This window comes from Apodemus sylvaticus, chromosome 12, assembly GCF_947179515.1.
Source record: "Apodemus sylvaticus chromosome 12, mApoSyl1.1, whole genome shotgun sequence".
NCBI classification, from domain to species: Eukaryota; Metazoa; Chordata; class Mammalia; order Rodentia; family Muridae; genus Apodemus; species Apodemus sylvaticus.
This window is the reverse complement of record NC_067483.1, coordinates 45,110,583-45,136,012: the sequence shown is the minus strand read 5'-3', so window position 1 is coordinate 45,136,012 and position 25,430 is coordinate 45,110,583. Positions and strand designations below refer to the sequence as shown.

The window sequence follows — 25,430 nt, the reverse complement described above, 5'->3', positions numbered from 1 at the left end:
GCCACACTCCAGGGCCAGCTCGGGAGTGGTTGACCAACACAAAACAGACTTCATGGTTATTTGGTGTGAGCTGCTGTTGTTATGATTTGGTGGTGATTTTGTCTTTGGGGATTTTGTTTTGTTTTCTTTTTGGTTGGTTTTATGAGAACAAGAAAGTAGGAGAACATCATGTTGGGCGAGTGTAGGGAGAATCTTTGAGGACAGAAGGGAAGGGGAAGCATATGGCCAAAATACAGGTGAAGAAAAAACTTAAAACAAATGTCATATTAAAAAAAGAATGAAAGGATATCTTTCACAAAGATAAAATATAATAGTATAATGATAAAATTCTTGCCAAGGGCAATATTTATTTATTAATTCATTTATTTACCAGTTCAGCTAGTTCATTAGTTTTTCAGAAGCTAAAATACTGTCACGAATTTAAAAACTGTTGCATGTATTAGTGGACAGATTGGAATTGGTGGTTATATATATGTGTGTGTAGGGCTGGGGAACCAGTGTCCATTTCAACTCAAGGACTCTCTAAGAGGATAAGGACCAAAGGTTGTGAGTCTGGCCTATAGTATGTGAACTAAAGTCAAGTTGCAGAAAATTCTTACCTAAAATTTCAAAATCCTTTTCATCCTCTGTCATTCTTTTTTTTTTTTTGATTTATTATATATTTTTTCAGCCTTCTCATTCTTCCGTTTGTTTTTATTGGGACAGGGTTGCCCCGTATAGCCTGGAAATTACCCAGTAGACCAGGCAGACTTCAAACTCAAGAGATCTGCCTGCCTCTGTCATCCGAGTGCTGGGATTAAAAGTCTTTGACTTCAACACCTAGCTAGCCCTCTCCTTCTTAAATGCTGTATATATTTCATTTTATTACCTGTCCTCCACAATCCCTATAGTGTAAGTTCCCCCAGTACTGAAGTTGTATTTTTAATTGCATTGTAAATTCTCAAGGAACTCAAATATTTGTTGGTGTGTGATGTTTGCAACTTTACTGTAGGCAGTAAAACCCTGTATATCATATCTTGATCTACTTAAGTCATATGTCTTGTGTTTATTGTGTGATTGAAACTTTTTTGTATTATTTTTAATTGCAGAAGGCATTACGACCAGATATGGGCTATAATACTTTAGCCAACTTCCGAATAGAAAAGAAAATTGGTCGTGGACAATTTAGTGAAGTCTATAGAGCATCCTGTCTCTTGGATGGAGTTCCAGTAGCTTTAAAAAAAGTTCAGGTAAGATGATTTTTAACTGTATAAGTTAATGTGAAATTATGGTGTCTAAAAATTAGATAGGAAAACAATTTCTGGAATGAGTTGGGTCATGGGACTATGGTTTGAGAATCCTAAGAAAGAACATTGCATTTTAAAAGCTTATTTTGAAGGTAATATGAGGTAGAAATTAAGCTTTCCATATCATGTTTGCATAAAGCCTAGGCTAGATCTGTCTTGTTCTCATTGTATATATGTGGCACTAATAATAGAAATTCATATGGAGTACAACCACTTTATGCTTATCCCCAACTAACTTACAAATAAATGGGACTCAGGCTATGGTTATTTTATTTGGCTTGACTATTACTGGGGTGTGTGTGTGTGTGTGTCACTTCTGATCTACTCTTCTAACTGCTGGCCTGGCTCCCTCCCTGGCGGTGTACCCCAAATACTTGCTGTTTCTCCTGGCCCTCTTCAGGTTTCCTCTCCCCTCATGGTGGCTTCCTCCTGTCTCCCACTCTTCCTCTCCTTCTCCCCTAATCTTTCCTCCTCCAACCAGGTCACTCCACACCCACCTACCTCTAATCCATCCAGTAATTGGCTTTAGCCAATTTTATTTAACCAATAGTTTTAAACTATTGGTTTGCACAACTAAACATGAGAAGTCACCTGCAGGCCTAGACCTTTGGGTATAGAATGTATCGTTTCTATGCATAGCAATTGACCGAACCTCAACATTAATGTTCAGTTTTAACACTACTTTCAGGCTTTAAAATGCTGACAGCTGTTCCCCCCATAGCCAACAGTGACTGGAGGTGGTGGCAGCACTTAAGAGGGAGAGCTGTGTTGTCACTCACTAGACATTGGAGTAGAATGTCCCAACCGAAGCTGTGCGTTTATTTGGTATCAGAAAGAAATAATCCGTTCATAAAATGCATTGCCTGGAATCCGTGAATGGCAGTCCAGCTCCGTTCCCCGGAGCAGGAAGGGAGGAGGGTGTTGGGTCTTACTTACTTGGAGGAAGTGATGGAGAGGAAACAAGAGGATTAGCCTATGATCTTAAGTCTCTGTGCTGTATTAGTGTCAGCACAGGGTCATTTTGGTTGGCCAGTGGTATTCTTTTTAAACTTGTCAGTCATTTTTCAGTTCCTCTTCTAAGCCTGGACCTAACCCTGGTATTCTAGCTCCAGTGGACATGGATCATGACCAGGCACGCCCACTCTCTGGAGCCGTGCCCAGTTTCACTTGTCCTAATGGCGATCCTCAGCCAGGAAGCACTTATCCTTCTCCCTCTCATTTGATCCATAAGCTAGTCATAGCCATTACGGAAGCGAAGTTTCCAGTCATAGTTCAAGAATGAAATATTAGGGTTGGGCATTGATAGCTCAGAGGGGAGAGTGCTTACCTAGAATGTCTGAGCCAGTATGTCTGCTTCCTAGCATTTAAAAATAAAAAATCACATTTTAAATGCAAGAACCATGTGACACATGCTTAGATCATAAACACCTGTTTATAATGTCCGTATGCCCAATACTCAGGAAGTAAACAGTAAAATAGTTTTTGCTTGTACCTTTTACTCCTTCTTCAGAGGTATCCATAGTATACATTTAGTGTGCTCGAGGTTGCTCACAGTTGCTGGTCAATCTCTTGCATGATACTGTTGTGTGTTTTTTACTAGTATGCATATGCAACACATTTTTTTTCATTCATGCCTACAAATATAAAAGGTGGTCCGCAGAGCATGTTTGTGGACCACAAGTTAATTCTGGGTTTTCCAAAGTTGGACTGGTTTATTTTTTCTTGGCAGCATAAGGCTGAGACAAGAGGGTGGATTTGAGTTTGAGGTTAGCCTGGGTTGGATAAATGAAAGCAATCTAGGATAAAGATGTCAGTGGTCAGGAAACACACGCCTTGGGGAAGACTGTTCCTCTGCTAAAGACTTTAATTCATAGTAAACCTCTATTAAAGTTCTACTATATGTCTGACTACCAAGGGCAAAGAGTGCTTAAAAACAATTGTGTGTTAAACCCTGTGGCATGGACTCCTGTTAAATAAGACTTTGCAGAATAGAGATGTCAGTTTGAGCTGCTGGAGTTTACGCCAGGCTATAAATGGGAGAGGTTGAAACCAGGAAGAGGAATTTGAGAAGCAGACAAACAAGGATTCTCCACAGATCCTTAGGTGGGGCCATCCTCATGCTTTACGGTTCTCAAGCTGTAGTTACAAATTCCTCCCTCGCTACCTCACAGAGAGAAGACCTTACGAGTTGCCAAAGGTGGCGGAGGCCAAGGGATAAAATTCAGGGTATTTCTTGGCTCCCTTTTTGGTTTCCACCAACAGTAAGGAAGGAAAAGGAACAGGGCTCTAGCTCTCTCCTGTGATTGGTTTTTAATTACAGAACTTTGTTATTAGAAATAGGATGAAAGAAGGGGGTATGGAGCTATTGGGAAGAAGTCAAAGCTTTTAGATTCTCACAGTAGCACCTGAACTCTGTCTGTGCCTGTGCTTTGCTCTTTGTAGTTTGGAAGATGGAGGGTGACTGAGCATGCTCAGTTGCATCCCTGTCCAGCCTCCAATGTCTGATTCTGGCTGCCCCGGATTTGCTTTGTGTGCCTCGGGTGCTGTGGGAGGCGATCAGTTTGTTTTGTCTTTCCTCTTTTTTCATTGTTGATTCTGTGTTGTCTCCCCGTTTCAACATAACTTTGTACTGAAGAGGCAAATGATTCTATAAGCTGTGCCCAGCTTATCTGACTAGGGAACAGAGCTTCAAGGCTTTGTGAGGAGAAATGGATTTGCATTGCAGACATGTTATTGAGTTCTGTGATGGATGACTCTTGTATTGAACAAGGAAAACCACTGTTCTTCATTTTAAAAAAGTAATCTGCTCTTTTTACAACAAGAGCGCTGTTATCCAAGTGAGGTTCTGCTGTGAAGACTTCCAAACAAATATTCAAAAAATTCCTGAAGAACCAAATACTGGATTTTAAGGCTACATCACCTGTCTAAAAACTGTATTACTGCTCGCAACTCTGTGAAAATCCTTCCAGAACTCTTTGTTATGAGGTGTGTAGATGCTAAAGTATTCCTTCTGTAATTCCCTTGTTTCCAAACCTACAATGGACTATTTATAATTTTATCATCTGAACCCTGACATTAACGTTTAGGGGTCCTTAAGGATTCTGTCCTGCATCACTGACTCAGGGCCAATCAGCAGAGTTCCAGCTGCTTCCCCAGAGCTTCCCATATATCTTCAAGGGGAAGGTGTGTCTGTACTGAGCTCCTTGCCTTTTCCAAATTATAAAGAAATCTAGCAGCCTAAAGCATGCAAGAGCAGAAAACGATCTTTTAAAAGCCCGTGTCCATTCCATTATTGTTGATTTGTAAAAACTAAAATGGTGTCTTACCTGCTGCGACAAATCTGACCAATGTGTTATTTTTTTTTCTTCCCTGTCTCTGGTTCTTTCCAACACAGCTTCCCTGACTGCTGATTATACAGTTAATTTCATCTGATTCCTTGATTACTTAGTGTCACTGGCTCAGTATAAGACTGAGACCAAAATATTTATGGTGGGATTTAATGAGAGTCTGACAGTACCTGGTGACATTCTAAAATCCTGACAGGCCTTGATGGCAGCTGCCTGAAGGAGCAGAAGTAAATATGACTTGGAATGTGAACAAGATAAAAGCAGGAGATTTTAAGCATTTTAAAAATATTCGTTGGAAGACCATGTAACACTAAATTAAGTGAGCTATAGCTTCTGTGTTGGAGGCAGGTTTGAAGGGGAGCACTCCTGACCCGTGTTCCAACCTTGATCTTTGTGTGAGACTGGCCTGGTTAGCCGCCTCCTCACACCCCATTTCTCTGTAGTGTTTCTCTCCTTAGGCACAGCACAGCCATTTTCAGTGTGGCCTGATTTTCATGTCATGGCCTTCGTATCAAGCTCTATTACAGTCATTGTTCCCTTGCCAAGGGATAGTGCCGCCGTCTCCGTGGTCTGTTAGTACTTTTTGGTACTTGTTTTGGTTTGTTTTTAAATGTACTTTCAACCTCTCTGCCTCCCCACCGTTCTTCGTTTATCCATTCCTTGCCACCACTCTTGATTTTTCTGAAGCTAGGCTCATAGTGTCTGTATATACGTGACTATCTTCCCTCTGTGTTACCTGTTGTGTCTCCAAGTCTCAAAATCCTTAACTATTCTCATCTCTTTTATTTCCTCTGTCAAACTATACTTAGTCATTGACACCTATCAAGTATCACTCAATATTATTCAGATTTCTTATTTGGTATCTGTTTTTTAACTGGTTTCCATAACTTAATTTGATTCTTTTAATAAGTTTTTTAAAAAGATTTATTTTATACACACACACACACACACACACACACACACACACACATACATACAGTGTTCTGCCAGCATGTATGTCCTGGTCAGTTATCTTTTTTTTAAGCTTTATTTATTATGCATTCTGCCTGCATGTATGCATGCACAAGAGGACACCTGATCTCATTACAGATGGTTGTGAGCCACCATGTGGTTGCTGTGAATTGAACTCAGGACCCTATATAAGAGCAGCCAGTGCTCTAACCCTCTGAGCCAGGTCTCCAGCCCCGGGTCAGTTATCTTAACATTCTAAAATGGATGCTGTCATGTTACAGTCCCTGCTTGTCTTTCTAATCTGCCGTTCTCATTTGTCTCCAGCGTTCACATTGTTGTTTGTTCACATTTAGTCATTTTTCCGGAGTCTCATCATAGAGGGCTCAAGTTACTTCTTGGGAATTTGCAACTTTTCTTTGGAAGTGTATTTCTTACATCTCTAAGTTATATTCTAACCACAGTATTAGAAGCTCCTCACATCAATGGGTATGTGGTTATGTTCCCTGTTTAGCCACAGTCCTTGTGCATTTATGCCAAGCAGCATATCTCTACTGTCCAGCATGTTTTATGAACACTGCTGACTGTCCAACCTTTGCTAACTCTTCAGGTACGCTGGACCCATCCCTATTCTCTGCTTTCTTTCTGATTTACCCTCCCACAAGCTTCTCTGTTTCTTTCATATCAGCCTTCTTTCTCATTTACTTTCTAACTGATATCCTCAGGGAAGCTGTTACTCTACTTCCCAGAAGCTCCTTAAAACTCCACTGATCCTCACAGTTAAAAGTTTAGGTTTTCCCATGTCTTCTGCACAGCTTCCCATGTACCTCTACACAGCTACACACTTCTACACACCTGCACACTTTTACGACCTGCACACTTCTACACAGCTACACACCGCTACACACCTGCACACCTGTATACAGCTGCATACCTGTACACAGTTATACACCTCTACACACCTGCACACTTGTACATAGCTACACACCACTACACAGCTGCACACCTCTATACTACATGTACACCTCTACATAACTGCTTACTTCTACACAGCTGTGCACCTATACACAGCTGCACACTTCTACATAGCTACACACTGCTATACACCTGCACACTTCTACATAGCTACACACTGCTACACAGCTGCATGCTTCTACATAGCTGTACATCTCTACACAGCTGCACACCACTACACACAGCTGCACATCTCTACACAGCTGCACAATTCTACACAGCTGTATCCCTCTACACAGCTTTACATCTCTACACAGCTGTACACCTCAACACAGCTGTACACCTCCACACAGCTACACAGCTGCACACCTCAACCCAGCTGCACACCGCTATACAGCTGCACATCTCACAGCTGCACAATTTTACACAGCTGTACACCACTACACAGCTGCACACCTCTACACAGCTGCACACCTCTACACAGCTGCACACCTCTACACAGCTGCATACCCGCACAGTTGTGTACTGTACATAATAAGGCTGTATCCTAAAGAGTAACCCTATGCATTAATAAAGCTTGCTGTGTTTCTAGCTTCATGAAATATTTTCTCCACTTTTATAATTTAAAAGAAACCCTAGCCAGATGGTAGTGGTGCACACCTTTAGTCCCAGTACTCTGGATGTAGAGGCATAGGCAGGTAGAGCTCTGAATTAGAAGCCAGCCTGGTCACAGCATGAGTTCAGGATAGCTAGGACTGCATAGAGAAATCCTGTCTCTAAAAAGCTTACTGGAGTTAAAGTTAGAGGCACCCCACGGAGACAGTTCTCAGTAGTTATGGAGTAACTGTGGACACAACCAGGTGTCTAGGTGCACTCTATCATGTGGCAGATCCTTGTGGAAACCATGGGCAAAAAGGGAAGCCTGCATCTTAACGTCTGGCCTGTGCATGTTGGTAAACATGATGAGAGAAGAAGGCCGTCAAACTAGAGTGGGAAGTGGGTATTAGAGAGGTTTCCAGCACTGGGGGAGAGATTGTCCCAGACTCACCATGCTCAGTGCCTCCTACCTACCACACAGCGCTCTGTGGGGAGTTTTTATGGAGAAAGGGAGAGTTAAGGCTCTCCCCCAACTCCCACCTCCCAGTAACGGCTAAGGGTTCTGTCTGGCCACTGGGTAGCTTGAATAGAGGGGTGGAAGCCTTCTCCTGACATTAGGGATAATTGGAGAACAGTTGAGGCATAGTTAGGTGTGAAGGCTGAAGGAGGAGTGAGGATTTGTCACATAGAAGACAAGGCTCCTCAGTGCAGGGACAAGCTACTTCATTTATTTATTCACGTCCTTCAAAGTAGGAAGGACCAGGAGATGATGTGTATGTGGGAAATTTAAAGTAAGGTATATATGTGTTCATGTGTATATATTAGCCCATATGTACACATGTATGTGTGTGAGTGTATATGCATCCTTGCTAGTAACTTTGGCTTTAACGAAGAATAAAATAAGTTTTGAAGCCCAAAGAAACTTTGGATTGAAAATAAATGCCTCCCCCAAAGCCTTCCATATACATGTATGTTATGCAAAACGTTCCTTTTTCTTTTTATGAAACCCCATATCTTTTTCTATTTTCTGTCTTTCCTTGCTCATTAAATCACCGGGCTGCTTTGAATCCATGCTGGGAATGACTTATTCCAAAGATTCAGCCTTTACTTTTGTCTTGACATGTTGACTAAAGAAAGATAAGACGCACATTTCCAGTTAGATCTGTTTGTAAATATATTTGGTTCAGAAAGTGTTGTCACTGTAAATGCGCCAGGAAGGAGTATTTTTCCCCAGGGTTTGAAGAGCAATTTTTGATTTTGTTGAAGAGTCAGTTAAAAATAAAACCGCTCACAATTCTAAATTGGCTGAAACATAATTTGAGCTAAATATTTATTATTTCCATGAAGCTTGCATACTGGTTTGTGTGTATGATTTTCAAAGGTTCTTGTGCTTCTCACTCTCAGATGTTTATTATTAAAATATTCTTCCATCTAAGAGGTGTTGGTTATTCAGATTATTTCTGTGTCTCAGTGTTCGTGAGTTTTCGTTTATTTAACCATCGAGGCTGCCACTCACTCCTTTCTTTCTCTTGGGCAGTTTCCCCACAGGGATTCTGTGATTACCCAATATACTGACTCTTCTAAGAAGGTTCAGTTACCTTAAGTTCTGTGACCAGCAGTTCTGAGAAGAGTATCAGCGTTCATCATTAGTCAAGAATTAGTCATTTCTCTTGGTGCTCATTGGAGATACAGAAATATGACAGGTTCTAATGTATCCCAGACTTGCTTAAAACTGTAGTTGACAATTACCTCAAACTTAACAGTGTATAAGGTTCCCCGTTTTCATCAGGAAGGGTGACACTGGATACACGTTAAGTTTTCATCCTTGACCTTGGTGCTCATTTCTAGCCAACCTATTTCTTCTCCATTTAACCTCTATAGAAAGTGATCTAACAACAGGCAAACCCTCCACCCTTCACTCGCCTCTTTTCCCCTCTGCCTTCATCTTCCGGCTTCTGTGTTTACTGTAAAAGCTGTATGAGTCACTACAGTAGATGGAAGGGGCTGGATTTCAGTTATTTATTCTAGTAGGTTTATAGATGCTATGCTTGTCTTAAAAGTTTAATTAACATTCTCAACAGTAATTCTTAACAGTAAAAGAACTTCAGGGGGATTCAGTATCCCAGACTTTAAACTCTACTACAGAGTAATAGTGATAAAAACAGCATGGTATTGGTACAATATCAGGCAAGCCGATCAATGGAATAGGATTGAAGACCCAGAAATGAACCAACACACCTATGGTCACTTGGTCTTCGACAAAGGAGATGAAAGCATCCACTGGAAAAAAAATAGTCTTTTCAACAAATGGTGCTGGTTCAATTGGAGGTCAGCATGCAGAAGAATGCGCATTGATCCATTCTTATCTCCTTGTACCAAGCTCAACTCCAAATGGATCAAGGACCCCCACATAAAACCTGACACACTGAAACTAATCCAAAAGAAACTGGGGAAAGACCCTGGAGGACATGGGCACAGGGGAAAAGTTCCTGAATAGAACACCAATAGCTTATGCTCTAAAATCAAGAATTGACAAATGGGACCTCATAAAACTACAAAGTTTCTGTAAGGCAAAGGACACCGTCAAAAGGACAAAACGTCAACCAACAGACTGGGAAAGGATCTTCACCAACCCTAAATCTGACAGAGGGCTAATATCTAATATATACAAAGAACTCAAGAAAGTAGAACCCAGAGAACCAAATAACCCCATTAAAAAGTGGGGTACGGAGCTAAACAAAGAATTTTCACATGAAGAACTTCGGAGAGCTGAGAAACACCTTAAGAAATGTTCAACATCATTAATCATTAGGGAAATGCAAGTCAAAACAACCCTGAGATTTCACCTCACACCAGTCAGAATTGCTAAGGTCAAAAATTCAGGAGACAGCAGGTGTTGGTGAGGATGTGGAGAAAGAGGAACACTCCTCCACTGCTGGTAGGATTGTAAGATGGTGCAACCACTTTGGAAATCAGTCTGGCGGTTCCTCAGAAAACTGGGCATGTCACTTCCTGAGGACCCTGTTATACCATTCCTGGGCATATATCCAGAGGATTCTTCAGTATGCAATAAGGACACATGCTCCACTATGTTTATAGCAGCCCTATTTGTAGTAGCCAGAAGCTGGAAAGAACCTAGGTGTCCTTCAACAGAGGAATAGATACAAAAAAATGTGGCATATTTACACAATGGAGTACTAGTCAGCCATTAGAAACAATGAATTCATGAAATTCTTAGACAAATGGATGGAGCTGGAGAACATCATACTAAGTGAGGTAACCCAGTCTCAAAAGATCAATCATGGTATGCACTCACTGATAAGTGGATATTAGCCTAGAAACTTTGAATACCCAGGACATAATCCACAAATTAAATGATGTCCAAAAAGAATGGAGGAGTGGCCCCTGGTTCTGGAAAGATTCAATGCAAGAGTATAGGGGAATTCCAGAACAGGGAAATGGGAAGGGGTGGATGGAAGAACAGGGGGACGGAAGAGGGCTTATGGGACTTGCGGGGAGTGGGGACCCAGAAAGGGGGAAATCATTTGAAATGTAAATAAAAATATATCAATTAAAAAAAGTTTAATTAACATTCTCAATTTGATTTTTACTATGTTTTTAATTGGGACATAATTATAAATCTTTATAGCATACATTGATAATTCACTATGTTTGCAATATGTGGCTTTCAGACCAGCATATTTTTTTTTTGGTTGGGAAGCTACAAACACCTCTGTTTTAGTTCCTCCTTAAAATAAAATGTATAATCAGTTATTATGTTATAGTTTTTGTCCTACAGTGTGTGCTCTAGAACATTCTCAGAACGTGTACCTGTTAGGTAACTTCCGTGTTACCCATTATCCAGTTTCAAACCCTTCTTAACCTCTAGTGACAGCTGTTCTAATATATATGGGAGGTGATCAGTATTCTTTGCCTAATTACAAAGATTCAGATTTCTTCACTACTTCAACCTACACATCTACCTGATTGAAGTAGTAAGACTTAATTCAAGTTGTTGACTAAAAATATCATTCATTAAAATAGTGTCCTATGAGTAAAGTTCAACCAGCTTGCAGTATAAGAGCTAAGATTTGAAAAAAAAAAAAAGATTGGTTTTTACATATTAGAACCTTCAAGTTTCTTATTTTCAAGGATACAGGAACATCCTTTTGGGTATATATTTTTGTGGTTTCTGACCTCCATTTCTGCATCATAGCATCTCAAGGAGCCAATCTCTTTTCTTGAAAATTTAATGTCCAAACATAGTGTATCTGAATGTGTTTTTATGTGTACCTGGACTTAGCATTTAACATAATAAAAATTTCCACCATGTCTTCAATGGGCAAGTCACCACCATTTTAGCTCTACAACTTCCCCCACCCCCAACAAGAAGACTCATTAGAACCGCCTGTACCAGCAGGGTAGGGGTCCGGAGCTAGGCTGCCAGTGGAATAATTGCCAACAAATGCTGCTTGCCCTTCTGATGAGCTGCATTGACCCTGTGTCAGTCTCTCAGGCTTTGCAAGCATCCTTTTCTTCATCTACAGCACAGAAATACACTTATCCTTGTAAGGGTTAGATGGGAATTAGATGGTTCATGAAATACACTCAGTGTATGTTAACTGTTCAATGTACATTGATTATTATTGCATTATCCTATTGATCATCACCTTCATCCTGATTATTTGAGAAATAGTTGTGAGTGCCAGTACACACCCAGTTGGTGGTCTTTAGGAAAAGAATGTAAAGTTTTTGTTGTTTTGTGTTCACGTAAGATAAAGTTCCTTTAGACCTACGCAGTAAATAAATGCAAATAAAATTTTCATCTGTGTGAGTGTGTGGATACATATATAGATGCCTATTTTTTTTGTTTTTGTTTTGTGTTTGTGTGTGTGTGTGTAGAGGGAAGGGAGAGAGGGAGTATTATAAAGAATTTGCATGTTAGCCTAAAAATATAGGTCACTAATTTACTAAAAAATTCTAAACTTCATTTTTAGATATTTGATTTAATGGATGCCAAAGCACGTGCTGATTGTATCAAAGAAATAGATCTCCTTAAGGTAAATAATGATCTATACGTTATTTTTAAATATTTCTGAAGAGGTTGATAAAAATGACATCAAAATGTTACATTTCCAAGTAAAACAATTTTTAAGGCTTACTTGGTGACACACTGATTCTAAGTAACACTGTACAAGTTAGAGTATATGTGTTTTGGAGACTATAATTTTGATTTATAATAACATAATTGAATCAGAATATTATATAGAATCAACTTTTTCAAAACAGAAGATACATGGGCCTACAACACTGGAGAATTCTTTTGTAGAGTATTCTATCCAAACGTATTCTCCTGCTCAAGTAATATCAGTGTATATTGCTGTCATGTCAATATGTGTAATGCTGAGACCCTGGACTAACCCAGGGGCTTCATGTTTATAAATATTTCCTAACTAATTTTTGAGATTTAGACAAAATGAACCGAGAGCATATGTCAGGAATTAACATTTTAGTTCCTTGTCTACCTGGAAGTATGATGAGGTTCCAGTGACCAGATTTTGGTTGGTGGTGATGTTCTTTTATAGAATGGCTTATGCTATATTTTTTATTTGCTTTTGGGCAAGTATGATGGCCCACACTTGTGACCCCAGCACCTGGGAGGCTGAGACAGGCAGATTCCAGGTTCCAGCCTAGTCTGGGCTACAAAGCAAAAGCTTCTCTTTAAAGAAAAGGGATGCCTTGCTATTTTATGCATCTCTGTATGTTCTTAAAATATATCAGTTTTAACCAAAGTATTCACAACTATGTTTTTCCACTCTTCACATTTGAAGTAACTGTTTTAAATACACAGGCACACATACATACTCTTGCATACACACTCACTCACACACATGTACACATTCACACACATGGGTGCACACACTCTTGAACACTCACACAATATATACAAACTTTTATGTGTGCAAATGCACATGTGCACGCACACACACACACACTCTCTCTCTCACACACATAACTTTTAAAAATAGAAATAGCATTATTAGGCACAGCATGGAAGAAAAACTTCCAAGTACAAAGAAAACCACCTATAATTGAGAATTTCTCTTTGAGAATTTGTCTTGTATTAACTTGTTCAAACTTTGAACATAAAACTTGTAAAAGTTTATGACTTGCTACATATTTTTCTTCAAGGTGAGATTTTTTTCCTTAGGGATGATTTTAGTCAACTCACATAGATAGGTTCCATGTAGCTATGCTCATATTTCTTGATGTAAAAATTATACTTAAATACTGTATGTAAATGTTAATTGTGGTTTTGAGCAGTCTAGCTTTAACGGAATAGCTCTTTTATAAAAGCAGTATAAAGAGATACATTTATAGCTTAATGTTTTTATTTGACAGTCTCATATTAAAGGATATAACTTGGAGCAATTAATAATTCAGTTCTACCATTTGCTTATTGCCTTTATATGCCTACTAGTCACAGTAGTATTTAAAAAAATCTTGAGTATACTATTATATCTAATAAAAATATTAAAGTTAAATTTATTCATATCTAGTTTTACTTGGAGTAATTATGTGTTTCAAAATTGACTATAAAAATAGGCTGTCAAGATATTTGTAATTTAAGAATGAGTTGCCATTACTAAATTAAAATTGATTTCGACTTTCTTTTTCCTTAGCAACTCAACCATCCAAATGTAATTAAATATTATGCATCTTTCATTGAAGATAATGAGCTGAACATAGTTTTGGAGTTAGCAGATGCTGGTGACCTCTCCAGAATGATAAAGGTACTTTGTTCATGCATATGTTTTTCTGACAGAATTGCTTATGAAATATATCACTGTGGTCGCTACTTTAAAGGTGATGAGGATACTAATGGTTATGAAGTTGCCTACTGTTGCAGAGTTAATCCTAGTTAGCTCACATTTCTAAATGCACCCAAATCACTTTGAAGTGGGCTTGGAGACTTGTTTTGAATTTTAACTTCAAGAAGTTAGAAGTTTTCAGCTTGTTACTCTGAGCATAGCATCCACATCCATGCTCAAATATCTGCACAAACACACATTCCATGTGCATGTGCACACACATGCATACACCCATTGATACACATGGAAAAGAAAGAAACCCAAGAGCAGCCTTTTTCTCTTTCTGAGAGGACTCATCAGAGAAGAATTTGGATCTCTGACTGAAAAGCTATTTAGCTTAGCGTTCTTTCTTACAAGTATATTAATTGGGTTTATGTTCATTAGCAGTAATAGAAACCACTGAATGAGAGTAAAGTTAAAACCTCCGTATCCCTGCACATGTTACCTCTCTGAACCACTTTCTCTAAACTATAATCCACAAGGATATTTGTAGTGATTAAAACTTTTTATGCGGCTCTTAGAATTGTGTTTCACATTCAGTCTCAGTTCCTTGACTAGAATATGGTCTCGTGGACATATTTACAAGAAAGGCTCCAATACATATATAATCTATATTCCACTGGCTGTGCCCAGCTTAGCCTTTGTTACTGGGGAAGACAAACTGGCCAAGCAAACCAACCAAAGGAGAAAAACATAGGTAGTTAGAGCCTTTGGTAGCCAAGGAATCGCCCACTGTCACCTCCATTTTGATAAGAGAATTAAGGCTTGAAGAGGAGTAACAGCATCATAGAGGGAAAGAGGTTAGGAGTTAGGGACTGGGAGTGCCCTGGTGGAGGCTTCTAGCAGCAAGGATATATAAATAGACTTGAGGTGTGGTTTCCTGGCAGGTTGTGTTTCAACTTCTGTTTTTGTGAGTGGTCTGGGTGTTCTCAGCTTGTACATTGAATCTTTCTTTGGGCAGGTAGATTCTGGTAAATCCCTAATAATCTGTTGCTACTTATTGGAAAGAGAGTTCAAAACATGTTCTTTTAATCCTTACAAGGATCTTGGGAAGTACACGTAACACTTCAGGACCATAGGTACCATTGCTGGCAAATAGCCTACCTGGGGTGTTTTGAAAGGTCTATTAGGTATAAGTTCATGATTTCCTTTAGTGGCACTCTTAAAGATTCTTTGAACATCAGCTGCAAGTACTTGACCATCTACTCCACCAAAGGGCCTCACAGCTCGCATTCCGTCACTATTTTTTTTTCTGATCAAGGTGCTCAGTAGTTACTAACTCAGCTTCTTGGGAGCCTCAGTATCAGCCTCTGTAGCTTGTATCACTCAGACGATGTAAGATGAGCCCACTTGGCCAGAGTTTTCTAGTTATAACAGCACCATATAAAATGAAGTAAAATTCAATTCCCAGCACAGGAAAATAAAAGTTAAGGTAATGTCATTATGTTACGAGAGCTGGCCCAGCACTATAGTTGACGTGAACCACTTCCAACCGGTTATCTGATTTTCTGTTTCAGGGACTTTTTACCACTTACTTATGCTGCCAACTGCCAAAGGAGTTCTTTGCAAGTTAAAGAACAATAAAACTTTATAGTCATAGCTTTAAGAAGAAATCAGGATGTGTTCTATGTCCACTTCTAGTGGACCACCTAGACTTCTGCAAGGGAAAGCTGTCTTTGTAAAGGACTGAAACTTATATAAAACTATTGGAACTTTTAGGTGTGAGGGGTTTGTTGTTGTTGTTGTTTTGGTTTTTTTTTTTTTTTTTTAATTACTTACCTGGAGATGCAATGGGAAAGGGTAAATCTCTGCCTTTAAGGTAGGCTCAGAACAATGGGATTCTGTGTGGAATGGGTAGTATTTCCACAGACAGATGGGTGCAGCCTTGCATGGTTCTCTTGAGGCTTATGACTAAAGTTTGCAGATGTGTATGATGTAGCAGATTGTTTAGAGGGGATCGATGAAATCCTCATAAGTTTGGAGCATGGCAACTTGATGTACTTCAGTAAAATCCTAGAGTTCCGGTCCTTCCTCTGTTGGGTGTGTCAGAGTGTAGGCTTTGGATGATGCTTGCTTTCTTGTAGGTTCTGGGAGTGTTTATCTAGTCTAGGTATAAGACCTTCTGGGTGAGGGTTTCTAGGTCCTTTTAGATCTCTAGATCTAAAACATGAAACACATAGTATCAAATATCTTTGGCATAAGAGCTGTAACAAATTTTGAATAACTAAATTCAGTTCCTAGTAGATCACTTTGGATCCTGGGTATACTGTGTGTGTGTGTGTGTGTGTGTGTGTGTGTGGTGTGTGGAGTGTGCTGTTGTTGTTGTGTTGTTTTGTTTTGTTTTGCTTTGTTTTCCAGTATATTATTTGAGACTTGACCAAATTGCTATGTTGTTTTTAGGGGATGATCTGACTTGAAGGTGTCTTCCCCCCGCCCCCAAGTAGAATATTATTATGGATCAATGCAATTCAATAGTGCACATGGTTATGTCCCCCGCCCCCCATGCCTTGTTTGTGATTATCTCCTGTCTTAAATACAAAAGGCCTGCTTGTCTTGGATTTGTTTTCTCTAGTTTGCATTCATTAACATTTTCCAAAGGGAATCACCACCTTTGTGTACAAACTCACCTCCCCCATGTTGTTTTCTATCTGGACACAGATTTAGTTCAAAGATACATGTATGACAACACATATATACATGTTCACAGGCAACTCACTAATTATTTACTTTCCTAGAGAAAAAGAGAATGCTCACGTATGAAGCTTGGTGTAGTATGTTACAACTCTACACCTGTCTGTTTCCGTTTGTCTTGTTTACATTGCTGAGAAGCTGAGAAACATTTTAATCATAAAGGCTGCCACCTTACTCTCCTGAAGAGTTTATGCCATTTTTTAGGTCTTTTTTTTTTCTTTTTTTCCTGAAGCAAAAAAAAAAAAACCCTCCATTTTTTCATGGTCATTAGCACATGCCAGGAATAAGACTTACACCTTCTTAGAACTCACTATGTACCACAAAAGACAGTTTTCAACCAATACTCATAGAAAATTATGTGACTTCTGTTGCTATAACATATATAAGAGACATAGTTTTCATCAGGCCAGCCGATGTGAGATTGGAAAACGTTTATGGCAATAAAAGTCTTCTGGGTAGGGTGCTGTATGACCTTGACGTACTCTTCAGCAATTGAGCTAAACCTGCCACATCTGTAAATTGGTTTATAATCCCTGTCTCATAATGTTATTATGAGAGTGAATCACACGTGTGCACATGCACACGCACACACTTGCACTCTGAGTGGTATTCTACCTAACCCAGCCTTTTATCATCGAAAGGCTACCCTTGCATTTCTGAGTGCCTGGAGTCCTCATTCCTAATTACCCTTCATGTTCCCGCTGGTCCGCCATGACACCTGTGTGTGGCATCATACTTTCTTTCCTTCCGCTGTCCTGCTCACTTCCTGGTCCACAGGAGGGATGGTTATCTGTCCGTCCCTCCCCCTGGGTCTCTATCTTTTCATTGCTTTTTCAGCTTAGGTCTTGTCATTTCCAGTTAAACTAGAATCATTGTGTATCTTCTGGGTTTCATTTGTTACCCTTCGAATAGTTTTGTTTCAGTATTCGTTTACATGCCTATATGTGCATACTGACATATACACATATTCCTTATTCATTCATTCATTCATTCATTCAAGAAATCTGTTTTCTGCCAGGGAAGACAAGTAAAATAAGTAAGTCCCATCTATGGTCTGCCAGATAGTGCTTAGTAAAAACAGTGCAGAAAAGCAAAGAGGGGCAAAAAGCAGGAGTTAGGAGGAGGGATGCCACTTCCCATGTGCATGACCCGAGAGGGCCACAGTGATCAGCTTTTACTAGCCTTGCTGCTGCCTGCTTTTCCAGTCGGCCACATCTCCAGCTCTCGGTCTTGATATCTCAGTAACATTCGGATCTGCTTTTCGGAGTACTCCTTGGCCCTCCGAGTGCTAAACGTTTTTGTTGAATGCTAACCTCTTGTTTACTGCACCAGTCCCTTACCCTTGCCTTTGGTGGTGGTGTTGCTTGTAGGTTGGTTGGTTGGTTGGTTGGTTGGTTGAGGTAGGGTCTCATGTAGCTGGCTGGCCTCAAACTCACTTTGTAGCAACGTCTGATCTTGAACTCTTGTGATCTCCTTGCTTCCTCCCTAGTGCTGAGATTGTACCTGTTACTCTCATACCCAGCTTTTGGTACTTACCCGCTGTGGACTATGTCCTTGACGCTTCTGGGCTCGGTTATTCTCCTGTGCCTGTAAACAGAGTCGTGATCTGTGATCTTCTATAGACTGCCTCCATGTTTCTAAGCAGACACTTAGCAGGAGAGCACACTGCAGACCACAGCTCCTCTCTGACATTTGATTCTCTCTGACCTATTTCAGTTTTAACCGGTTTTAACTTCTATATGTTTTTCAGATTTCTCTCCCTGTTTAAGTCCACTGCCTCTTTCCTTTCTAGAGTTTGAAATGAGCCATCTCTTTTTCCAGGATTGGAGCTTTCTGATTCACTCCCCCCCCCCCATCCATTCTATAAATCTATATTTCTTAATTAGTCTTTAGGTGCCAGGGAAGAATAAGAAGACCTTCTGTTTTCAGTCAAATTATTCAAGGATTTCTTAACGAGGGTGAATGTTGAATAGTTTGGCAGCCTGTGTGGTTAGGGAGATGAGCTTTCCCGGGGGAAGAATCTCAGTCTGCATGGTCACCATCTATGTCCTAGAACAGTGCTTGATTTAGGGTGGTCACTTAATAAATGTCCATGGTAAACTCAGTCTCTGAGTCTTTTGTCCTTAGTCTCATGTGTGCATTTCCTTCTGCCATGGATACACTTCTCCATTCCCGGTCAAGCTTCTGTCTATCCTTGAGCTCTTCACTGACATACTAGTTCCTCAAGCCTTTTCCTTTGATGTCAAAGGTGCTTTTGTGTTAAATGTCTTTAGACATACACATTTATTTTCCTGGGGTGCCATGTTTCCCCAGCATATAGTAATACAATTCCATTGTGATTCTTTTATTGGTATTGCCTGACACTTAATGCTGTCTTGAGCAGAGACTGAATCCTTTCTTCTCCAGCCTGTCCTCTGTTAGGTGATAGCAACTCCACATCGCACACAACAGTTGGTTCTATTACCTTGGCTACTGTTCTCTGGGCCAGTACTTGACATGCGTGGCAGTGTCCTAGGACTCTATACCCAGGCCTCACCCAGACTTGCTTGATTACTGAATGAGAGAAGAGCCTTCAGATGCAGCAGTGCAGCCGTGGGTATGGGTGGAGACCCTAAAATTCCCAAGATGTTTTCTAAACACCCTGATCCCATAAGCACGTACAAGGATACTGGCACAGGAGCCTCTCTTGTGAAAAGCATGGATAGTGGCCTAACACTTCCTAAAGGGAAGCAGGGAAGGCTCGCAGTGTGGGCACAATGCTGTAAGTCACCACAGGGCTCCGCAGCGCGGTTCCCTCTCTCAAGTCTTCAGCCTAATTGGGTTAGAAACAGACGTATAGCTCCTGGTCTTTATTCCAGAGATGAACCTCTGGATAGTGTTGCATCAAAGATTCTTACAAGTAAATAATTAATTGGTTTAGAGCAGACTGACAAATATAATTAAGCAATTTAGAGTTGAAATATTCAGTCTTTCTCTAATTAGTGACAGAGGACTACCTGAGGCTGTGGTCAGATGAAATACTTCCCAGATGAGTTTGAGGATAAAAGGAAGTCTGGGGTTTTGTGCTTTCTTCTTCTTTCCATCATAGATTTCTTCATTAACAGTAATCACAATTCTAAAATAAAATAGTTTTAGAAAAGAGTTTGATTTCTGTTAAGCCACAGTGCTTTGGATGGAGAGGAACTCGAGTGTGCTCCGTTGTGTAGTGAGCTCTGTGTGCTTGACTCAGTGTGCAAATCTCAGGAAATACGTCCATTCAGACTCAGATGTAAAGGAACAAGACTGTGCTAAATATCTGCACAGTTTTGTTTATGTCCGCTTGTCAATGAGATATATCATTACAATATCTTTTAAATTTTCATAGCTACTTTTGCAAAATATACTCCATTGAACTGTACTAAGTACAAGTAATAATTCATAATGCATATTTGAAAGTCAGTTCGAGGCAAATAGAAAAAATAGTGTGTGTAAAAATAGTGTGTATATTTATATGTTTTAAACTTGTATTTTGTTAGCTTATCACTACAACAAAATAGAACCTTACGTAATTAATCTCTTTAGGGGAAGCTCACAGGTCTGTCTGGTAACAAATGTCTTCCTACAACACTATGATTAAGAATGAGATGCATACTATTTTAATAAAATATTTTCATCGAAGTATGCAGCACATGTAATTCAAATGAATTTTCTCTTTTAAGACTGAAGTATGTCATTATTCCAATTAATTAATTAAGTCTCTTTTTCTATTTCTAATGCATTTAGACAAAATTTGTCTTCTTGGATCATTACTTTGTATTTCTATTGTTTCTGTGTCTTTTCTTTTGTGTGTGTGTGTGTGTGTGTGTGTGTGTGTGTGTGTTGTACACTCCCTGTAAGGGAAGTTTGTTCCCTGTAGCCATCTGATTAAAGTCCCTGCTGCTGGCCGGCAGCCATACTCAGTTGGATAGGTCCCTGCATTATTCTGCCACATGGCCTTTTCAAAGGCTAGGCCAGGAGAAAAGTCTTTCTGGTTGTGAGTCTCTTTGACTTCTTGTAAAGGCTCAGCAGACTATGTGAAGCTAGCCTAGGATAATGTCCCTCTGGCTTAACTCAAAGTCAGCTGGTTTGGAAGCTTAATTACATCTGCACTAAGTTATTCCATCATATAATAACAAATAATCTGGGAACAATATTTCTTTTCTGTCTTATATTCATTCGGTTGAAATAGCTGTATTTATTTGAAGAGATAGTACATGTACACAATATAGTTTTAGCTAGTCTATCTCCTCCTATACCCTCCCAACTCCCTCAGGACCCACCAAACCATCTTCCCAGCTTCATGTTCTCTTTTATTATTATTTGTATTAAGAGCCCAGATTCTAGTTAGTGTTGACTTTGTGCCGATGGGTGTGGTCCCATCAGCTACAGCATCCTGCTGTGTAGTCCAAGGTGTCTCCACCTCATAGATTCTGGATTACAGGGACTACCCCAGCCAGTTTAAGGATAATATTCACTTGCTCAACTCGTATTCAAAGAAAGAGGAAGTATATTACGTTGTCTTTGGAATTTGCAGGAATGAACTATATATCATATAGTTCAATTTATCACAGACTGACAAATTAGCAACTAGAGTGTCAGCCATGTTTTGAGGTGATTGTTATCATAGAAGAATAAAAGTTAGAAAATGTACTCACTTCCTTGGTTGGGTTATTGTTTTATATCAAGATTCACGTTTACTTATCCAATGTAAAGGGTGTATTGGAAATAAAGTTATTTTGAAATGTCTTTTACGCTCTTGACCTCTACACACTTAAAAAGATTAAGTCTTGCCTGTAGCATCATCTCTCTTTGATAAGGCTGATTTCTTATGCATCTAGACATCCACCCTTCCCATTTCAGCCTGTTGCTTCTGTCAGACAACCAAGCCTTGCCAGAGATCCCAAATATAGCCTTGCAGTAATTATATATGCCTGTGCATATATCATATAAATTAGCTTATTGGATACAGTATCTGTACAGGACTTTTACAGAGCAGCGTTACATGTGAGTTATCTTTTGAATTTTCTTATAATTGTGTCATTTGATAGCAAAATGGTTTAGAGCTTAAGGATTCCCTTACCTTGAAAATGTTATGTCATAAAGACTGTTGTGTTGCCTGCGACATGACTAAAAGGTTATGTGTAAATAATGAACTGCATGTACTTGGGAAAGGGAGAAGGTGACTTTCTAAGTTCATGGTTCCTAGTGTTGGGGGTATTGATAGTACTGGATGAGAGCCACCTTGCAAACCACCTAGCACATCCTAGCAGGAACTCTGGAAGAGCTGGGGCTACTGACTTTTCTGTACTTTTCTGTACTTTTCTGGAACTTCTTAAATTCTTTTGTTTAGGTTTTTGTTGACTTGCTGTCTTATGGCTGATGTGTGTTTTCTTTATCCACATAAAATTTAAAACATCTTTGTATCTTACTGTTGTCTGGTCTAATATTAACAAAGAGATAAATATTTTTGGTAATTTTTGTGATCATCTATGTCATCCTGGAGATTAAGTTTTGCTTTACTTTTTTTCTTTTTTAAAAAAATGAATTATGTAATTTATCTGTCTAAAGATAGGGCTTCCTGTGCCTTTGCTCTGACTGAGAGGTGACCTTGAATCCCTGATAACCCTGGCTCTGCTTCCTAGCTCTGGCATCATAGGTGTGTGCCACCACGCCCACCTTCTAATTTTTAACAATCTGACTTTACCTAGCATACTAGATGCATTTCCAACTACTGTAGTAACAGAGACTTCTCCAAAGAGCTGCTTATCTGCAATGTAGAAACCTTTTCTTGTGTTTTTAAATTTTCTCACTGAGTTTTAAAATATTCTGAATAAATTTTCCTGGTGCTGATATACCTGTGTTTAGAAGACAGATTACAGATGAAAGAACATTGTGACTTGGTTGGAAAATCTTTTATCAAAATGAGATGCCAGTGGGTATGTTCAGTGGCCTCCTACTGGCCAGGCCCATTACACTTTATATCTTGGAAATCAGTTCAAAGTTTCTGAGCCTTTTCCTGACCACCAAGAATAAAAGTCTTCATACACTGTGAAGTAGTGTAAGACTGAAACTCCATTAAATTCTCACACGCTTGAATATAACAAGAGGTTGTACACTGGTATCTGGTCGTTCCTTGTTGTACGTTCAGAAGAAAATGTTTCCTTAGAAAAACCAATAAAAGTTGCCTTAAATAACCAGTTACAGTTTCAGAAACAATTCGTCTTTTCTGTAGCACGTCTTTGCCTTCAATTCTTTGCAATAATAACTCATAATGTTATTTTATAAAAATAAATGCATTAAAATTACAAAGGTGTCTGGAGATATAACGTCCCCGATGATGGTAAATATTTGACCTAATTACAAGTTGCTGGCTGAGGACTCTACCTGCTGACACCTTACATGTGACCATGTTTATCTTAAGTGACCGTAAGGATGTTTTTTTCATTATTACTAACTGGAAATTTGAAGGATGTGACAGACCTGTAAACTTACCTGTGTTTAAGTGTGAAATTGTGCCAAAGAGACATTTTATGTGTTGTTTGCCTGAACTTGTTGAGCCACAGAGAGTGTTTAGAGGTAGAGGGAACTTTGTTAGATCACACCCAAATTCTGTCTACTGGAGTAGGGAACTGGCCTTGCTGTTGCCCGACTAGCTTAAGGTCACAAGGCTGATTATTGGCAAACCTCATAATCACTTCTGTTCGTGAGGCAGGTGTGCATTGTTAGAGGCACATTTGAACATTTCCAAGTAAAAAATGCTTCCTTATATTTAATGTAAGTCACTTGATGTTGTTTTGACTATGTAACCACCGTAGTACATTTCTAAAAGTTGCTTTGTATAAGTTCCAGTAAGAAGCTACATAATTTTGGGGCCCCTTGACAAAAAAATAAAAATGAAAAAAAAAAATTGAGACACTTTGAGGTAACCGTGAAGGGTCCTTAAACCAAGGGGCTGATCCAGAACCAACATGGGTACCTGTCCGTGACACTGCCGCTGAGAATACCAGATGTTTCCTTGCAGAGATTAGCATGCACAACTATAGGCTTAAATATTTTTTTATGCCATGCTTATTCATACCTGTTTCAAGCCAGGACCATTTTCCCTTCTCTGTTAGGAATGTATGCTGGGTACTTTCACTGAAGCCTTTCCAGACATTGCTTGAGGATGCTAGAGGTACTCGATGAGACATGCGCAGTGTACCGGGGCTCCAGGGTCTAGCGTGCAGGAGCCAAGGTTCCTCTGCATTAGACCGAGCTAGCCAGAGCCCATTTATATATGGCTTTAGTATTAAGTGTTCAATCTGCAGGATACTTTACAGTTAAAACCAAAGGTGTCTATTAAGATATATTTTCTTAAAATCTGAATGGGGGCTGCTTGTATAAGCCTGTCTTTCATAGCAATAAGTCACTTTAGCAATAATGTAATGTTTGTGTTTAAGTTTATAACTTGTTAGCTTTGTAGTACATCTAGTTTTTCTATTGAATTAAAATGAATACCATTAATGGTGGTAGAATATATACATACAGTACTTCGAGGTGAGCGTGCTGTATAAAAAACACTAAATCCACCCAAAAATTATATCCAAGTGATTCATTAAACCCGAGTGGCAACATTTGTCCTCAGACCTTTACATATTTTATTTGGCTTTAAAGACATTCGTTTCGTAGCATGAACATGGTAAATGTGCCACAACACGTAATCTTTCATGTACTTTGATATTAATTTTTAGAAACTTTCCATATGTTAATTGCTACTTATGCATGTTTAATTTTTAAGTGTTACATGTTTGCATTAGATGTTTTATAGTACAGAATTAAGTATTATTACAGGGATATCTATCTAACATTCAGAGAGTAGGAGTTTTGAAAAGCCCTGCTACCCTGCTAGAGGATAAAAAAATTACCGTTCTAAAGAGGCACGTGACTCTGAGTAAGTTGAACACTGCTGATGTCCACCTTACAGTGTTAAAGTGAGTCAGATTCTTGTAGCTTTGCTCCCCACCCTCTTTTAGGAGGCAGGCAACAGTGCCACCAAGAGAAGGAACAGGTTTGCGACATTGTAGCTCTTGGTTCCTCAAACAGCAGAAGCCCTCCATTTAAAAAGACTATTTGGCAAGCCCAAGCATTTAAGTAGACAGTTTAGAAACTGAGGAAGACCAGTTGTATGATCAGACTTTATTTCCTGATAGTCAAATTCATGTTCTTCTTCAGTGAGATTCTTAAGGTTTGCCAGATCAGCATGAAACCGATGGTAGGTTGTTTTCGTCCTTTTTAATTTATTAGAAGAAACAGTATCCAAGAAGAATATATGCAGTTAGGTCTTCTCCACCCTAATGTGTATTTTGTGGCCAGAGTTTTTCAGTGTCCCTTTTATATTTCGTCTTTTAATAATGAGACTTAAAAATACACACACACACACACAAAATTATAATAATTAGAGATAGAGGCCATGAATTTGAAAGAATTCAAGGGTGGGGGTGGGGCACATGGGAAGGCTTGGAGGGAGGAAAGGGAACAGGGAAACGAGGTAATTATATTACAGTCTTAGGTTTTTTTTAATTTTTAAAATAATAAACTGCTAAGTTGATTATGGTTATGTTGAGTTTAGACTGTGTTAAAACATTAACTCTTTCTCCCATGTTCTAATGTCTACATGAGGGAGTGTGTCTTGGCATGAAGAGACCTGGTACCCACCTTTCTGTTGGCATCAGTCAGCT

At 39.3% G+C, this 25,430-nt stretch overlaps 1 protein-coding gene across 2 annotated transcripts in view; it reads left to right on the top strand.

Moving 5' to 3' along the window:
• Nek7 (NIMA related kinase 7) overlaps positions 1-25,430 on the top strand; it is a 128,275-nt gene that overhangs the window by 69,157 nt on the left and 33,688 nt on the right. For both annotated transcript variants that reach the window (XM_052200222.1, XM_052200224.1), the window contains exons 3-5: positions 1,089-1,229; positions 12,130-12,192; positions 13,816-13,926. In XM_052200222.1, coding sequence (XP_052056182.1) covers positions 1,089-1,229; positions 12,130-12,192; positions 13,816-13,926 — 315 coding nt within the window. The remainder of the gene's footprint in view (positions 1-1,088; positions 1,230-12,129; positions 12,193-13,815; positions 13,927-25,430) is intronic.